Source organism: Mycotypha africana (assembly GCF_025528875.1).
Source record: "Mycotypha africana strain NRRL 2978 chromosome Unknown BDF20scaffold_14, whole genome shotgun sequence".
NCBI lineage: Eukaryota > Fungi > Mucoromycota > Mucoromycetes > Mucorales > Mycotyphaceae > Mycotypha > Mycotypha africana.
The window spans coordinates 380,705-395,449 of NW_026515738.1; the positions used below are offsets into that span (position 1 = coordinate 380,705).

At 38.3% G+C, this 14,745-nt stretch overlaps 6 protein-coding genes across 6 annotated transcripts; 3 read left to right on the top strand and 3 right to left on the bottom strand.

The window, feature by feature from the left end:
* Nucleotides 1-1,004: 1,004 nt before the first annotated feature.
* BDF20DRAFT_828984 (uncharacterized protein) lies at nt 1,005-2,102 on the bottom strand (the record flags this gene model as incomplete). The annotated part of the gene is made up of 2 exons (XM_053078283.1): nt 1,005-1,534; nt 1,643-2,102. 2 exons carry the CDS (start codon nt 2,100-2,102, stop codon nt 1,005-1,007), a joined length of 990 nt encoding a protein of 329 aa, XP_052931389.1.
* A 1,676-nt stretch (nt 2,103-3,778) lies between these two features.
* Nucleotides 3,779-4,882, top strand: BDF20DRAFT_899440 (spinocerebellar ataxia type 10 protein domain-containing protein). The gene is made up of 4 exons (XM_053082672.1): nt 3,779-4,139; nt 4,202-4,359; nt 4,472-4,535; nt 4,602-4,882. The coding sequence occupies exons 1-4, from the start codon at nt 3,929-3,931 to the stop codon at nt 4,814-4,816; spliced, it is 648 nt and encodes a 215-aa protein (XP_052931390.1). The 5' UTR covers nt 3,779-3,928; the 3' UTR covers nt 4,817-4,882.
* Nucleotides 4,883-4,959: 77 nt separating this feature from the next.
* Nucleotides 4,960-8,019, top strand: BDF20DRAFT_899444 (uncharacterized protein). The gene is made up of 6 exons (XM_053082673.1): nt 4,960-5,424; nt 5,557-5,912; nt 6,347-6,557; nt 6,622-6,993; nt 7,076-7,369; nt 7,439-8,019. The coding sequence occupies exons 1-6, from the start codon at nt 5,074-5,076 to the stop codon at nt 7,850-7,852; spliced, it is 1,998 nt and encodes a 665-aa protein (XP_052931391.1). The 5' UTR covers nt 4,960-5,073; the 3' UTR covers nt 7,853-8,019.
* Nucleotides 8,020-9,285: 1,266 nt separating this feature from the next.
* Nucleotides 9,286-11,410, top strand: BDF20DRAFT_840030 (uncharacterized protein; the record flags this gene model as incomplete). The annotated part of the gene is made up of 4 exons (XM_053079343.1): nt 9,286-9,288; nt 9,367-9,483; nt 9,554-9,624; nt 9,700-11,410. The coding sequence occupies 4 exons, from the start codon at nt 9,286-9,288 to the stop codon at nt 11,408-11,410; spliced, it is 1,902 nt and encodes a 633-aa protein (XP_052931392.1).
* A 45-nt stretch (nt 11,411-11,455) lies between these two features.
* BDF20DRAFT_829158 (guanine-N(7)-methyltransferase domain-containing protein) lies at nt 11,456-12,666 on the bottom strand (the record flags this gene model as incomplete). Its single annotated transcript, XM_053078300.1, has 2 exons — nt 11,456-11,669; nt 11,738-12,666. 2 exons carry the CDS (start codon nt 12,664-12,666, stop codon nt 11,456-11,458), a joined length of 1,143 nt encoding a protein of 380 aa, XP_052931393.1.
* A 1,063-nt stretch (nt 12,667-13,729) lies between these two features.
* BDF20DRAFT_917420 (uncharacterized protein) lies at nt 13,730-14,058 on the bottom strand (the record flags this gene model as incomplete). The annotated part of the gene is made up of 2 exons (XM_053084565.1): nt 13,730-13,775; nt 13,865-14,058. The coding sequence occupies 2 exons, from the start codon at nt 14,056-14,058 to the stop codon at nt 13,730-13,732; spliced, it is 240 nt and encodes a 79-aa protein (XP_052931394.1).
* Nucleotides 14,059-14,745: the final 687 nt, after the last annotated feature.

Genomic DNA, 14,745 nt, shown 5'->3' on the forward strand with positions numbered 1-14,745 from the left:
TGGTGTCTGCATCCATGAAAAGATTGACTTTAAACTGTTATGCGTATAATGAGTGGGGATGGAGAAAGAAGTTATAGAGACTGAGTAAAAAAAAATGGGATTATGCTGTAAATTCATGTTATTGCTGAGTTCATTCGCTCAGTCTATTGTAATTATGTAATGCATGCATAGCATGTGGTGAAAAGGGCTCAACTGGTTGTACATGGCAATTTTAATTTTCAAAAATATAGGGAGAAGCTTATAAAGCTTATGCAATTTTTATATATGATATGTTCTTTTTTTTTCTCAATAAAAGAAGAGCAGCAAAAGAATTTTGTTACAATGATGGCGAAAAAGGGAAACTCTGGGTTGGTATCTAACTGTATCGTTTTAAATTTCTGTGGGGTCTGTTATAAAAATACTGTATGTTATTCAAGGGGTTGCCAGTAAACTATAATCATGTAAGGGTAAGACCTTATAACCATTCTCTCTTGCTCAAATTCTAAACATACAATATTGCTTAACATTTGTTTAAAATGGAGTCAAAAGGGCGGATAGGGTAAGCAATACTTAAGAATGCGTCGTCATCGTCGTCGTCGTAGTAGTAGTAGTAGCGGTGGTGTTGGTGTCGTTTAAATCTTTAGGTAACTTGAAAGGTGGTTGCCCAGAAGCTACAACTGTTACGTCGTCTTCCAAATGATTCGAAGTAGCAGACGAGGAAGCCGTCAGAGCAGCGACGGAAGAGGATGCCGAGACGCAAGTAGATGCGCTACTGCTATGCGTTGTACTGGTGCTATTCCTTGTCAATTGTTGACTCTCCTGCTGCCCTTTTAATAAAGTTGCTGCTGCTGCTGCAGCTGCAGGAATAAAGTTGATGCCTGAACCATCTAAAATAACTGGTAATGCGCCCATTCTACATATTGAAAAAAAAAAGCGGATTGTCAGTACAATGAAATATAATCATGATGCATGTAATTTATGCTCTGCAGGCATGGGTAGTTAACAGAAATAATGAAATACTTGCTTTACCTTGAATAGAACATTTGTAATTTCAAACGGATATTTTCATTGTACAATTCTTGAATAGATGTAATATGGTTCAAGAATCCATGTTGAATGTTTCTCATAAAGACGAAATACTCGCAAACAGCAACCAGTCTATCTCTGCAATATTGGTCGATCCATAACCACTCTGTTTCCTTTTCATTGAGTTTGAACCTATAATTGATAGGGGGTTGTTTACGATTGCAAGCTTGACAAATATTCTTTGCTGTGGTCGTAGTCGTCGTAGGCACATATTCTATTAAACAGGTCTCTTTATACAGATGATCAATGATTTTTTTACTAGATAATTTTCTGACAGGCTGTTGTAGCGGATGAAATCTAAGACACGGTTCTATATCTTCCAACAGAGTCAGTTTCATAAAAGGAAGCTGGAATTGTTTCTTTTGCGGTAGCGACGTATTTGTTGAGACGGTTTCAACATATTCGGTGAATAACTGAAGCTGATACTGATCAAAGGTCATGGGTGGTGGTGGAAAGCTACTCAGATGCACTGTGGTCGTATCTATCGTGGTTGTGTCGGTCAGGTGGTTTGATAGAGTGGCATTATGGCTCGTAGCTGAGGTTACTTGCTCAACTTCCGCGATGGAAGACTTATTACTGCTTCGTCGACTGCCACTGCTGGTGGTGGTGGTGGTGGTGGTGGTGGTGCTATTATCATTGTCCAATAGTTTCATTCTCAGTTCATTCAGTTGCGATTGTTCCCATAGTAAGCGTTCTTTGGTTTCTTTCAATTCGTCTTCCACTTGAGATCGTAATTTCTTCTCTGCAGCGACCATATCATTGGCTTCTTCAAATAGTTTAGAGCAAAGATCATCCAATTCAAGTTCCAAAGCTTCTTTCTCATGCTGCACTTGAGCTCGTTTTTCAATTTCAGCAACATATTTTTGATTGAGGGTCTGTAGATCAAGTTCCAGTCTGTTTAATCTTTCGGTTTGATCATCAAGTCGTTCTGTTTGTTCTTGTTGTGTTGCTTGAGAAGATGCCGCTGTCACGACGACGGCTGCTGGTGGTACTGTGGTACTGTTTATTTTTGAATTAATATGCTCGTAACAACTCATTTTAGAAATTGTTATTAGGAGGGAATAAGTGATGATGAAGTAGGGAAGAGGAAAAGAAAGGAAAGAAGTCTAAAAAGGGTATTTTAAGACAAACAAAAAGAAAAAATTAGGATATTATCTTTTGATACCCATTATATTATACATTATTCAACTCCTGAATCCTTAATTTGACACAAGTTGTCTTTCACCAAAACGCCCATCACGCACACTTGTCGACCTTTTTGCTCGCATGTGGGTTGTACTCCATTTGACGCCTTTTCTACGTCAATTTTGTCCCATCCAAGCTATTTGAAAGTCCGACCACGCATCTTTTTAAGTCGATCTCGGGTTGAAAAGCCTAGGCAAGTGCATTCAAACTTTAAACTGTATCAACAGCATTATTCCGAAAGTTATATTATATAATCACACATTGTTTGTTTTGTCATGTCCAACATTCTTGAATCGTTTGAACTCTACAAAAGTAAACAGAAAAGTGTACAAGGACTCGAAAAAGAATTAGAAGATTGCGTCAAGTTGACTTTAACAGATCATTCATTTCGGTATGCGATCGATCAGAAAAATAATAAGCGAGGACAGCAAACCGTGAAAAACGGGCAGACTGACTGAAAAGCCGTTCTCTTATGGCGCCTATAGCATTCAACTTGGATCCAATGAAGAATTTTGGAAGCTTTTCAAAGACATAGTATCCGCCTTATCCAATGACTCCAGCTGTAGTGATGATGCTTGCTTGATCAATTTCCTTAAATTAACGCGAAATATCGTTGCAGGAAACTTACGTAATCAGCAACTAGCAATGTGAGTCTTTTCTACAAATAAACAAGCTCTTTGCATTCATGCTGACCTATTCAAAATTTGCTTTTCTCTTATTACAGTGACTATGGCGCTTTATACAGGATTGAGGACCTTTTGCACGATAAAATAAGCAGTCCAAGTAAAGTGTAGAAGGAAAAGATAGGAGCACTCACAATAGATTTTTAACTTTTTATGCTTTTGTAATAGCTGACAGCAGCATGGTGCTGCAGATAGGGACACAGGCGATTTGTAACATGATCACCAATAATACAGAAGCCATCGAGCGCATATGGGACGAATGGATGTCTGAGGAAGAGAAAGGAACTCTTTGGAGGTAAGATAAAAAGTTCAGTACACGCTATCAAAAGAAGGGCTATGAATACAAATATTGTTAGTGTAGTTTACTGCTGTCAAAAAGCAATGATGCATTGATCATGAGCACACTTGTCTTGATTATCAATTGCATACGATCCAGTAAGAAAAGATGGTATGTTTTCATTCTCACTACGAAAACGAAAAAAAAAAAAAATAGGTATCATGCCGATCACTCATTACTTTTTGATATAAGTGATCTGCTAGTAACTACAAAAGTCGGTAAAGGGATTATTGCAGCTATACTTGGTGATATCGATCGACTGCATGACCTTGAGTCGAGTAAAAACTTTGAATTAGGGTAAAACCGATAACAAAAGTAAAAGTATCACAGAAGGAGAGCTAACTTGATTTTAAACGGGTGATGGTAGATATTCTATTATGAGTGAGCTCTTTGAACATCATCATTTCTGGCAGTTATTCATGAAAGTGGACGATTTCAGGTAAACCAGCGTTGTCCTTTGTATGGATCATCTCATTTTGCTTACTCTCTCCACTTTTTGGCATTTTGTAGTGAGAAAGATCCAATCAGTGACCATCAGATTATTTTACTGAAATTTCTCGACTCCAAAATACACAGTTATCTAGACAAGTATCATAACCAGTTTCCCGACTTTGTTCAATTTAAGGAGCTTCAACTTCTTGTTCATGAACTGGTGTTGATGGGCAAACAAGTGGTGGATATCATTGAATCCGTCAGACAAAAGCAAGATGGCAGTTCGTTGCAACCAGATCAGATATCCAACATCTACACAGCTATTATCTTATTGCTGCAGATTTTGAACCCTCTTTTAGTGCTTGATATAGAGCAGCAACAACAGAAGAATGTAAAGAGCTTATTGATAAAAGCAAACGCATTGACCCTTATGCTAGGTAAAAAGTAAAAGTCACTCATTGTCAAGTGTCAGGAGTTACAACTGACCGATCCGTGATAGATGTATTGGGTCAGCTTGAGTCCGTCAAATTGTCACCAGAACAAGCAACGGCAAAAGAAGAAACGAAGAATCCGGAAATTGGGTTCCATTATCTGAAACGAGAATGCATCAGACTGTTAGCTACACTTACATTCAAAGACAAAAAAATACAGGATGAGGTAATGTGATTTGAGGTCTGTGTGTCTGTGTGTCCTTTGTGTACATGTATACACAGGCTCATTATGGGCGTAAAGAAACTGGGGAACTAAGAATTGACTCTTTCCTTCTTAGATCCGTGAAAAGGGAGGTATACCACTTATTCTCAATCAATTGAAAATTGATGATGCCAATCCATGTAAAAAGTCTTAAAGTTGATTTTGTTCCTTGTTCAACTTGACACTAACGCTATTCTATAACTTAGATCTTCGTGAATATGCAACCTTGGCCTTGCGTAACGTCATGGAGAACAATCCTAAAAATCAAGCGATCATAGCTGAATTACGGCCAGAGGAAGTAGTTCAGAGTAAAGAGCTAGATGACATGGGCATTGTGCCTGAACTGAGAGAGGATGGAAAAGTACATATTAAATCTACTAAAAATAGTCTTCGAAAACTTGAAGGAGACAGAAAAGCTTAAAAAAGCTTTTTTTTTGTATATTTCTGACTTTGACAATAAACCAAAGACTGAGTTTCATTTGTTTGATTATGTGACCTTAAAAAAAAGCTCAATTTCAGATAGCACCTTGTTTTATCGAAATACTTTGCAGCTTATTTTTTTATTTTTTTTTGTGCACTTTTTTTTTTTCCTCTACATTTGCATTTTTTCTCTTTCGCGGTATCAACACAGTTAAAACCAAGTGACAGCATACTCTTATAAAAGAAAAAAACCGAACTATGCCACCTGCTTTCCAACCTCCCTATGCTGTACCTGCACCTGGTGCTGTCCAAAAACAAGGTGAAACCGTACCTTATCGTCACTTCAAATTCGTAGACAAACTCGTCGCTCGTCCATCAGAAGATATCAGAACGCTCTGGGATATGTACTTGCATGGTTATCAACTAGCTGGCGAACGTCCTTTCATGGGCACTCGTCGCATTGATCAAGACGGTCAAGCCAAAGAATACGTTTGGCAAACCTATCCTCAAGTACATGAGCGAATTACAAACTACGGAAAAGGATTACTGCAACTTGGTTTGACAAGACAAAAGGCCATTGGTGTCTATTCAGTGAATCGACCTGAATGGGTAAGTAATCAATAGATTTACTAACAGATCCTCTAAGCGAGCAAAGCAAAGCATTTATCTAACTATCCTCTCTCTTCTTGTATGCCTTCTTTTTTTTTTAAAAAAAAAATGAACCCAATTCACATCGAAAAGACAATGACAGAATTGGCTTCCTATCGTCAATCCTTCATTATTGTTGCTTTGTATGATACACTAGGAGAAGAGGCGATGGAATACATTGTCAATCAAACAGAAATGGAGTTCATTGTACTTAGTGCTGACAAACTTGACAACATCACTCGATTAGTTAAAAATAAGAGTTTGGGATACATCAAGACCGTCATTGTGATGGATGATACGATTGATCCTAGCAAGAAACAAACAGCTGAACAGGAAGCAGGTATTAAGGTATTGACATTCCGGGAAGTGGAAACATTAGGTGCGTCTGTTCAAGGAGATCAACTTGGAAATACGCAACCTGAAGACATTGCGACTATCTGTTATACAAGGTATAGTATTGGGAATAGGGAGTTAATTCACTTATGATCATGATCTTGTGATTTTGGGAATCAAAGTAATGGCATTGGCGTGGAAAGGAGACAAAGAATGGATAGCAAGGAGAAGCAAGAAGAATGGAAATGGGGGAACAAAAAGTCTTGTGCTCAACTTTGTCTGTGGGGTGTGTTGGTTGGGGACGAAGGGGTGGGATTGGGATTTATACCAGCAGTGGTGGTGACAGTGGCAGTGGGTAACAGTAGCAGCAGTAGTAGTAATTAATGTTCATGACAGCATCAGCAGTAATTAGCGTAAAAGGATAGAAGCTTTGTGAATGGGTATTACTACTGTTACTGTCTGGAAATGTCTATTATCGGATGACAAGAAAAACTTTCTTTTTTTTCTGAAATTTCTCACATCATAAATGTTGCATTTTTATCATTCATAGTGGTACCACAGGTGTTCCCAAAGGTGTTGTCTTGACACAAAGTGCTAGTGTAGCTGCCATTTCGAGTATCTCTGCTGTGGGTGATAAAGGGACATTTGCCTTGATCACTCGCGATGACGTTTATATTTCTTATTTACCTTTGGCGCATGTATTTGAACGTGCTGCTCAAGGTATTCATATATTCAAAGGTGCTGCTCTTGGCTATTACCAGGTAGGACCTCTGTCTAAACTATTTCCAGCTATTTCAGTCTATTCACTTTTTCCATTGAATATAGGGCGATACATTAAAATTGTTAGATGACATTGCTGAACTCAAGCCTACTGTTTTCTGTTCAGTCCCTCGTCTTTTCAATCGTATCTATGATAAAGTACTTGCAGGTGTCAAGGCCAAAGGCGGTATCGCTGCTTATCTGTTCCACACAGCATTCAATGCGAAAAAAGCGCAATTACACAAGACCGTCCACCATTGGCTTTGGGATCGCGTTGTATTTGGCGCCATTCGACAAAAGCTAGGTGGTCGTCTTCGCTTCATTCTGAGTGGTTCAGCACCTGTCTCACCTGATGTAATGGACTTTATGCGCATTTGTTTTTCAGCAAAGGTTTACGAAGGCTATGGTCAGACCGAGAACTTTTGCGCTGGTTGTTTGGTAAAGTGATGCATTCAATGGAAGTAGAGAAGACGGCTATGTTAACCCTCCTCCCCTCCTCCCTTCTTCCATATCTGGATAGACAATCACCGACGATAATACCTCAGGTGTGGTCGGCGTTCCTTTCCCTTGTTCTGAAATCAAATTAGTCGATGTACCTGATATGGAATATCATTCTACCGATAAGCCTTATCCTCGCGGTGAAATTTGTGTTCGTGGCCATGCTGTAATGCGCGAATATTACAAGACACCTGAAAAGACGGCAGAAGCTGTAGATCAGGATGGCTGGCTACATACAGGCGATATTGGTATGTTTGATTCCGCCAATCGTCTTGTAATCATTGACAGATTGAAAAACATATTCAAACTCTCTCAGGTAAAGACAAACGAGTGTATAAGCAAAGAGAAAGTGCTTGACTGACATGTTCTTATTTGCCTATGGAAGGGTGAATATATTGCTCCTGAAAAAATCGAAGGCGTCTATCAGAAACACGAATTGGTTGCTCAAGCTTTCGTCTACGGTGATTCTATGCAAGCTTCATTGGTAGGTGTCATTGTTCCTGATAAAGAAGCGTTCCCTGCTTGGCTCCAAAAGAATTTCCCAGAAGAGAAACAACCCTACACTTCGTCCGATGTCAAGAAAGAATTACTCAAGGTACTCAGCGCTTATTGCAAACAGAATGATTTGAAGGGCTTTGAACAAATGCGCGCTGTTCATTTGACACCTAATGAGTTCTCAATTGAAAACGATTTATTGACCCCCACCTTCAAACTGAAACGCGAAACAGCAAAGAAAGTGTTTGAAAAAGAGATTAATGAAATGTATTCTACTCTATCCAATGGACGTGCTTTCAACTAGAAACAAATGCAGCATCAGTAGCATCAGCAATGACTGTTTTACTATTGACTATTATGCTAACTCATCCCCACACATACTCATTTTTATTCATCATTCTATATTCCAACTAATAAATCTATAAACCCACAAGGAACTTTTTTCTTTTCTAGTCTTTTTATCAAAGCACACTATTCTGGATCGAATTGTAGTTTATTCGTGACATAACTGTATACAGCTATGATATATGAACAAATCAGAGATCATTGATTGGCCTACTTTAAGAATTCTGCATAAATTAACTTTCAGGGGTTAAAGGGATATGATACTCATAGACAGCGCTGATAATGATACCGATATGAACAAGCATTTCGAAAAGCCCATCAAACATCCAGTACAGCTTGCTACTGAGGGTGACATAAACAGTCTTTTTCCACTATCAATCTAATTTTTCAGAAAAGATTTCCAGCGTCTGAACGTCACCATGGGGGACAACAATAACGCCTTGCTAAAATGACATATTGGCTTCTTCACCTATTCATTCGCCTTTCCTGAGTGTGTGATTACACACGCAGCTGCGATGATAACAGTCTAGGATTTTATCTCATTGGTAATCCAACTGTAGAGTGGTCGTCTATGTTACTATTGCAGTTTTTACTGCGACATTCTTCATTTATCATCTACAATATCAGAAAGGATGGGGGGATTATGATGGTATAAGACTGAAAAGCTTTACCATCCATATACAATTATATAAAACTAAAAAAGATAACGATGATCTCTCAGAGCAACAACAACGGTTGCAGCATCAGTAACGGGAACCGTAAAGACGTAGGGTGGTCTGCAATCAAGTTTGTGAGGTAGCTAATCTTTGGTGAAAGGTGCCTTCGCTACAGTTCCTTCTTTTCACCCATCTGTTCCACTATTTTTTTGCTTCCTATTTCAGTGTATGTATGGTTTCATTTCTGATTGAGCATTTCGAGAACAAGCGGTATTGAGAGTCAAACAACGTCAGAAGTGGTAGTATCGGTGGTGCTTATATCTAGGCCGTATTGGGGACATTCATACCTATCCATCTTGCTCATTTTGCACTATCTACATAGGGTATGGCAATTGATATTAAGCAAATAGTTTGAACAATGGTACTTGATAGAGTATCTGTACTAACGTGCCTACCCCTCTAAAGATCTTTGCATTAACAAAAAAAAAATAAAATTAAAAAATGAAACCTGAAAAAACGAAACCTTGATCTCTTTCGCTCTTCTTTTTATTTTTTTGGTTGTATAAAAAGACAATGTTGGTGAGAGGACTCTGGGGTACATTCGTTATTGATCAACAACATCAAGCTGCTCATTTAAGATATTTAACTAAAAGCGAATGGTATTTTTGAAATAGGATGTACAATACAACCCAAATCTACCATCGTTCTGCCTTTTGAGAATGCAGTTAGGATCAGCATGGTAAAAAAGCAAAACAAAAAAGTTTACTTTCAATATGACAAACAGCTCAACTCATTTGGGTTTATTTGATGGTTGCAGGCTACTTTGGGCAAGGCAACTGAAAAGAAAAAGAAAGCCAATCGAAAAAAGACCTCTGTCAATATGTCGTTTGGTGGTAGCCCCGAGTATACTCTTTGTACTCTAATGTCTAAAAAGGTAAGTTACGCGACTTATTATCAACAGCTAATATTTACCTAGAGTACTGATAATACTCTTTTCTATTTAGCAAGAAACTAATGTCATTGATCTAACGGTACTGGCAGGAGAGGAAATCATTCTTGTCAATAAAGGATGGAGGTAGACAACTTTGAACAATCGTTTGTTTATCTACTGAATCAAATAAAATGAAAATTGACAATCATTGTAAAATAGCCCTGTTCACTTGATTGGGAATTATATCTCCCAACCTGGTTTGACTGGAGATGCAGAAGAAGAACATAACACAGAAAAGACAGTAGACGCACTCTCGATGGATAGGCACAAAGAAAAAGCAGACTTGGAAGAAGCGACTCAGGATAACATGACTGATGATACTGACTTTGATTCTGAACCTGATATCAGTGAATTCGATGAATCTGTCACTGACACGGAAGACGAAGTTGAAAATGCTCAAATTCGATCCATGTATAACTCGATGATCCCTTTTTTCCAAGACGATGATGTCCAAATAAATAGATATGCAAAAGAAAAAGGCGTAGCTTTAAGTGCTTCTGATAGAATAAAACGAGATAGTAAAGCAACCAAAACTGTTGAATCGCCTGATATTGTATCGAGTAACTCAGATGGGTACATATTGGATGATTCAGTAGTACTCGCAATTAAAACAGCATCAGTAGAGATGAGCAACAAAGATGGTGGTCAACATATGACTGGAGATAAGCATTTACTTTCTGCCAACGACATCATCAACAGTAATCCAAAAGTCACAAAGAAGGCTATGGAAGCACTTGATCATAAAGATATTACCGACAATTCCAGCAACAAAGAATCGACTGCTTCTTCGGGAGATGACCATATTGATCATCCATCTGATATTAACAGAGACAGTATGTTTGAGAATGAAAAAGCCAAAAGTGAGATAAACAAAGATAAAATGCAGGACGATCCTATACCCACAAATACAAAACAGAATATAGTTGGCAGTACGAACAATGATAATGACACCATCATGCTGGATAGCAAAAAAAGAGAAATGCCACACTTGAAGCAGGACATGATGGAAGCAAACGAAATGGCTACAACTGCAAATGATAATGTGTCTTCTCAGGTGACCTCCAAGAAGCATAAAAAGAAAGCTGGATCTGACAATTCGAAAGAAAAGAATTTAAATGTTACAACCAAATCGAAAAAAGCAATTAGCAAAAGTGGAAACCAGTCTGCTAAACAACAAAAGCGAAAGAAAGAAAAGCTAAAGAAACAATTGCAGAAGGCCATAGAACAAGGCATTCCTATTCGCGTTCCTTCTATAGGTGAACCTGAAAGTGAACCGTTCTCTGTGAAAAAAATGGAAGGTAAGCACAACAAGAAGAGTCAACAGAAGCAGAAAAACAGTAAAGCTGGCTCTTCGTCAAGCATGCCGGAAGCCAATATGAACAAATCGCCGCCGCCCAAGGAGGACAAAGAAGTTGGCACAAAAAATACGCTCAAGACGGAGCATAATAATGAGACTGTTACATGCAATAGTAAAATGAGCGATAGTGCGAGCAATGAGTCTAATAAGAGTAGAACAAAGAATAAGGCAGCAGGGCAAAAAAGCAAAAAGGCTGCCAACAAGATGAATAGTGATGATGGTAAGGGGCTTCAGGTAGCCAAAGAGTCTTTATTGCAAGATCCTCAAACCAAGACAGAAGTAGTGACAAGTAATGGCGTCCCTCAAGACAGTAAGGCGACGACTCCCCGCTCTACCAGCGATGGCAATAACGACATACCAACCATCACCAATGCAGTAAAGGATAAAAACACGAAAAAAGTGACAAAACCTATGGCTGCAAGACCTTCCAGAACTGCAGCTAATCGTGCTGTACAGAAAATTCAGAAAAGTTATGGAAACAAATGGTGGCAACAAGAAGAGAATCAGCAATAATTGTCTGAATATCCTTTATTCCCCAATCGCAAACTATGTACATAACTACACCTTTTCAAAGCAAAATGCTAAATAGATACCAGCTGCTTCCCATTCTTCTTCTGACATTTCTTCTTGCACATTGGGATTGTTAGGATTATTGCCTATCACTCCAATTCGACTGAGCAATCGTGCAAACTCTTCATTTTTGGACTGCGTTGCGTAAAACTCATGAAAGTTTTGTTTTAATATGAGTCGTAAATTATATTCTTTTGCCAATCTATCATTATCCATAGACAGATCAGTAACAGAATCGATGTCCCACAGGTGACTCAGAGGTATACATACCTTTCAAACGTTCCCCAGTGGACTAAATATTCTGGACAGTCTACTGCATCCACTAAATGAAACATGTATTTACATCCAAAAGGCGCGAACCCAGTCTTATAACCCTTTTCATCTTCTTTGATACTATTTTCCTCAAATGTAATACTATAAATCGAGTTTCCAAACCCTCTCGTCCCTTTCGGTTCTTGTCTTACTCTCTTCACAATCCAGTGAGCATCCGGTATTGTACCAATAAAATAACCTCCCTTTCGCAGGTTCTTTGTCACATTTTCCAGCATAATCCTTGCCTTGTGTTCATTTTCAAAAGCGTAATGCAGACAGAACTGCATGGACACTAAATCGAATTGCAGGTTGGGTCGAGAAAGTCTGGGAGCAATGAGTTCTGAGAAGCAATCCATGGGATGAAATTCAGCTGTAAACGTGGGACGTTGACGCAGGCTTTTGTATCGATCTTGCATTTGTTCCAGTGATACACTGGCGATATCAGCCGCGACCAGATGTGAAATACGTGCTTTGGACCATTTGTTGAGATCGCCTCCTTTACCACAACCCATATCAAAGACGACTTTTCCGCTGCCGCCGTGATGCTGTGATCGGTAATTATGACGTCCAATGTTGCTGGTGCAATACGTTTGAATCAAAACACTTTTGACCCAATTATTAAAGCTACGTAATCGAATGATGCGAGATTCTTTTCGTTTTTCAACCCCTACATCGGGACGCTCATTGTAATGTTGAGCTACCAATGTGCCAGTTCCTTTCGTATTGCTGCTGTTGGTTTCACTGCTTCTTTGTTCTTCGTCAGTAGAAAGATGGAATAATTTTTTTCGGTGAAGGGGTGGCTCTTCACTTTGTTGTTGTTGTTGCTGTTGCGTTTGCTGTTGTGATGGCCGACGATCGTCTCTGTCTTTTTCATATGGACGTTTCATACTTTAAACTAATCAGCTGGTATCGTACAGATTTAGTAAAAAGGGGGAAGGTTAAGCAGAGCTGCTGAGTGATCAGCTTCACGGAGCAGAAAAGTCCGCTGTGTTGGAATCAGTGTCCGTCGAAAATGTGATTTAGATTTCGACAAACTCCTGATTTTTTGATCTTTAGATAGAGGAAAGCTTGGTATTCAGATCACTCGCAGCTTTTTCTAGACAAAATAGGCACATTTTTAATCTGCATTCATTATTCTTTTAGACCACCTCTTTTGAACAATGAAAAAAAGCTGATTTACAGTGCTTAAGACGTGTATTTCAACGACATTTCTTTCGTGTTTCTGTTGTTAAGTTATACTATAATGAAGAAGTTCTTTGAAACGGGGAAAAGATTTTTTTACATGTACAAAAGTTTTATTATACAAAAAATCAGATTTGTTAAAGAAAGGCATAAAAATCAAGTTTGGACGCTCCGACACATTAGAAGCATTTGAAACTGTCCCATGGCTGTAGTATCCTTGTGTGCAAAACTTGCAAGATACTATAGAACTACAATGTCCTGCAGCAAAAAGACATGATGGCTATCAACATTTCGATATGAAAAGACCAGGAAGAAGTTCAGCCGAAAGACAACATCTTGATTTTTTTCCTATTATCATTAGAACGAAACTGACTCCATTTTAATGTAGTCCGGTCTTCAAACTCCTACTCAAACGTCTCAAAAATCTGGTCCGTTCCGTCCAGTTTTACCTCAGGTTGTCTAAACCGGAAGCCAAAAAACTATATCTATGAGAAGCAAAAAAAGATTGAGAAGCAATAATAAAGCGTAACAGCTTTTTGTTTATTATTTTATGCTAACATTACGTTTCCAAATAGGTGATTGAGAGAGAGAGAGAGAGAGAGAGAGAGAGAGAGAAAGGGAGATGTAATTAAATTGTATAAAAAAAGGATTGTGTCAAGGGAGAGTCTTGGACATTTAATTCTTTGCTTGATAGTGATGAAATAGTTACAGATATACTAAAAAATGATACAGAGCTTTGCAAATGACTATCTAAGGATATGTACCAATTTAAAAGAGAGCATCCAAAGCACAACAGAAACACATTGCAGCCAGACTAATTGGAATTTTCAAAAAGATAACCATTTCAATAAATAAATTTTTACTCTCTATTATTACGTAATGCTTATTGTTCTGTCTGATTACCATCCCCAGCAACAAGAACTATCATCTTTATGTTGTGGTTGTTGTTGAATATAAACAGTTTGTGGTGGAGGCTGTGGTTGATAATAAGGTTGTTGGCCATAAGGTGGTTGTTGATAATAGCTTTGAGACTGTCCTCCAGGAGGCGGAGGAGAATAGTATTGTGGAGGTTGTTGAGGATATCCTTTGTGGTCCATGATGCTTATTGAGTATAAAGTGAGGTTGTGGGACGAATAAACTGATAAAAGATAAGAAAAGAAAAAGAAAAAGAAAAATTAAAGAAAAGGTTTAATAAAAATTTATCGTTTGCCTGGTTCCTTTATTTTATAAATGATACCCTTTTTCCCTTTCAAGCACACACTATGCTACTCAAATAAGCTTTTTTTTTGTTCTTATTGGATATTCGGATCTATAAATAGTTTAGTGCATTTTCTGATCTGCTGCCAGCACTGCTTTTTTTTACTTTATGAAAAAATCTGGATTTCTCTCTATGAGTGTGAAAAGTGCTGCGTATTGTAACACAGCAACTGGAACTCCCTCATCTTGGCATTGGTTTCTTTTTTTATTCATCGTTTACGCACAACCCTTCAACTGTGGCGTAGAATAGACAGAACAAATTGAAGCCCGTTATCATTGAACAATGGAGAGACTTATCAATATAACAGATTCGGCAAATGGCCTTAAGGAGTGAGGAGGGGGGTCGTTATCATGAGTGATGATCAAGTCATTTCTTGTGAGCTTCATTGCTTGAAGCCCGAAATTTTAGCTTGCTTCAATAAGGAAGAAGACATCTATGTGAACCCCCTTCTCTTCTTTGAAATTTTCTTTCGTTCATGAAAGACTGTCAAGTTCTTTTTTTATGTACAAAAATGTTTATAATTTCT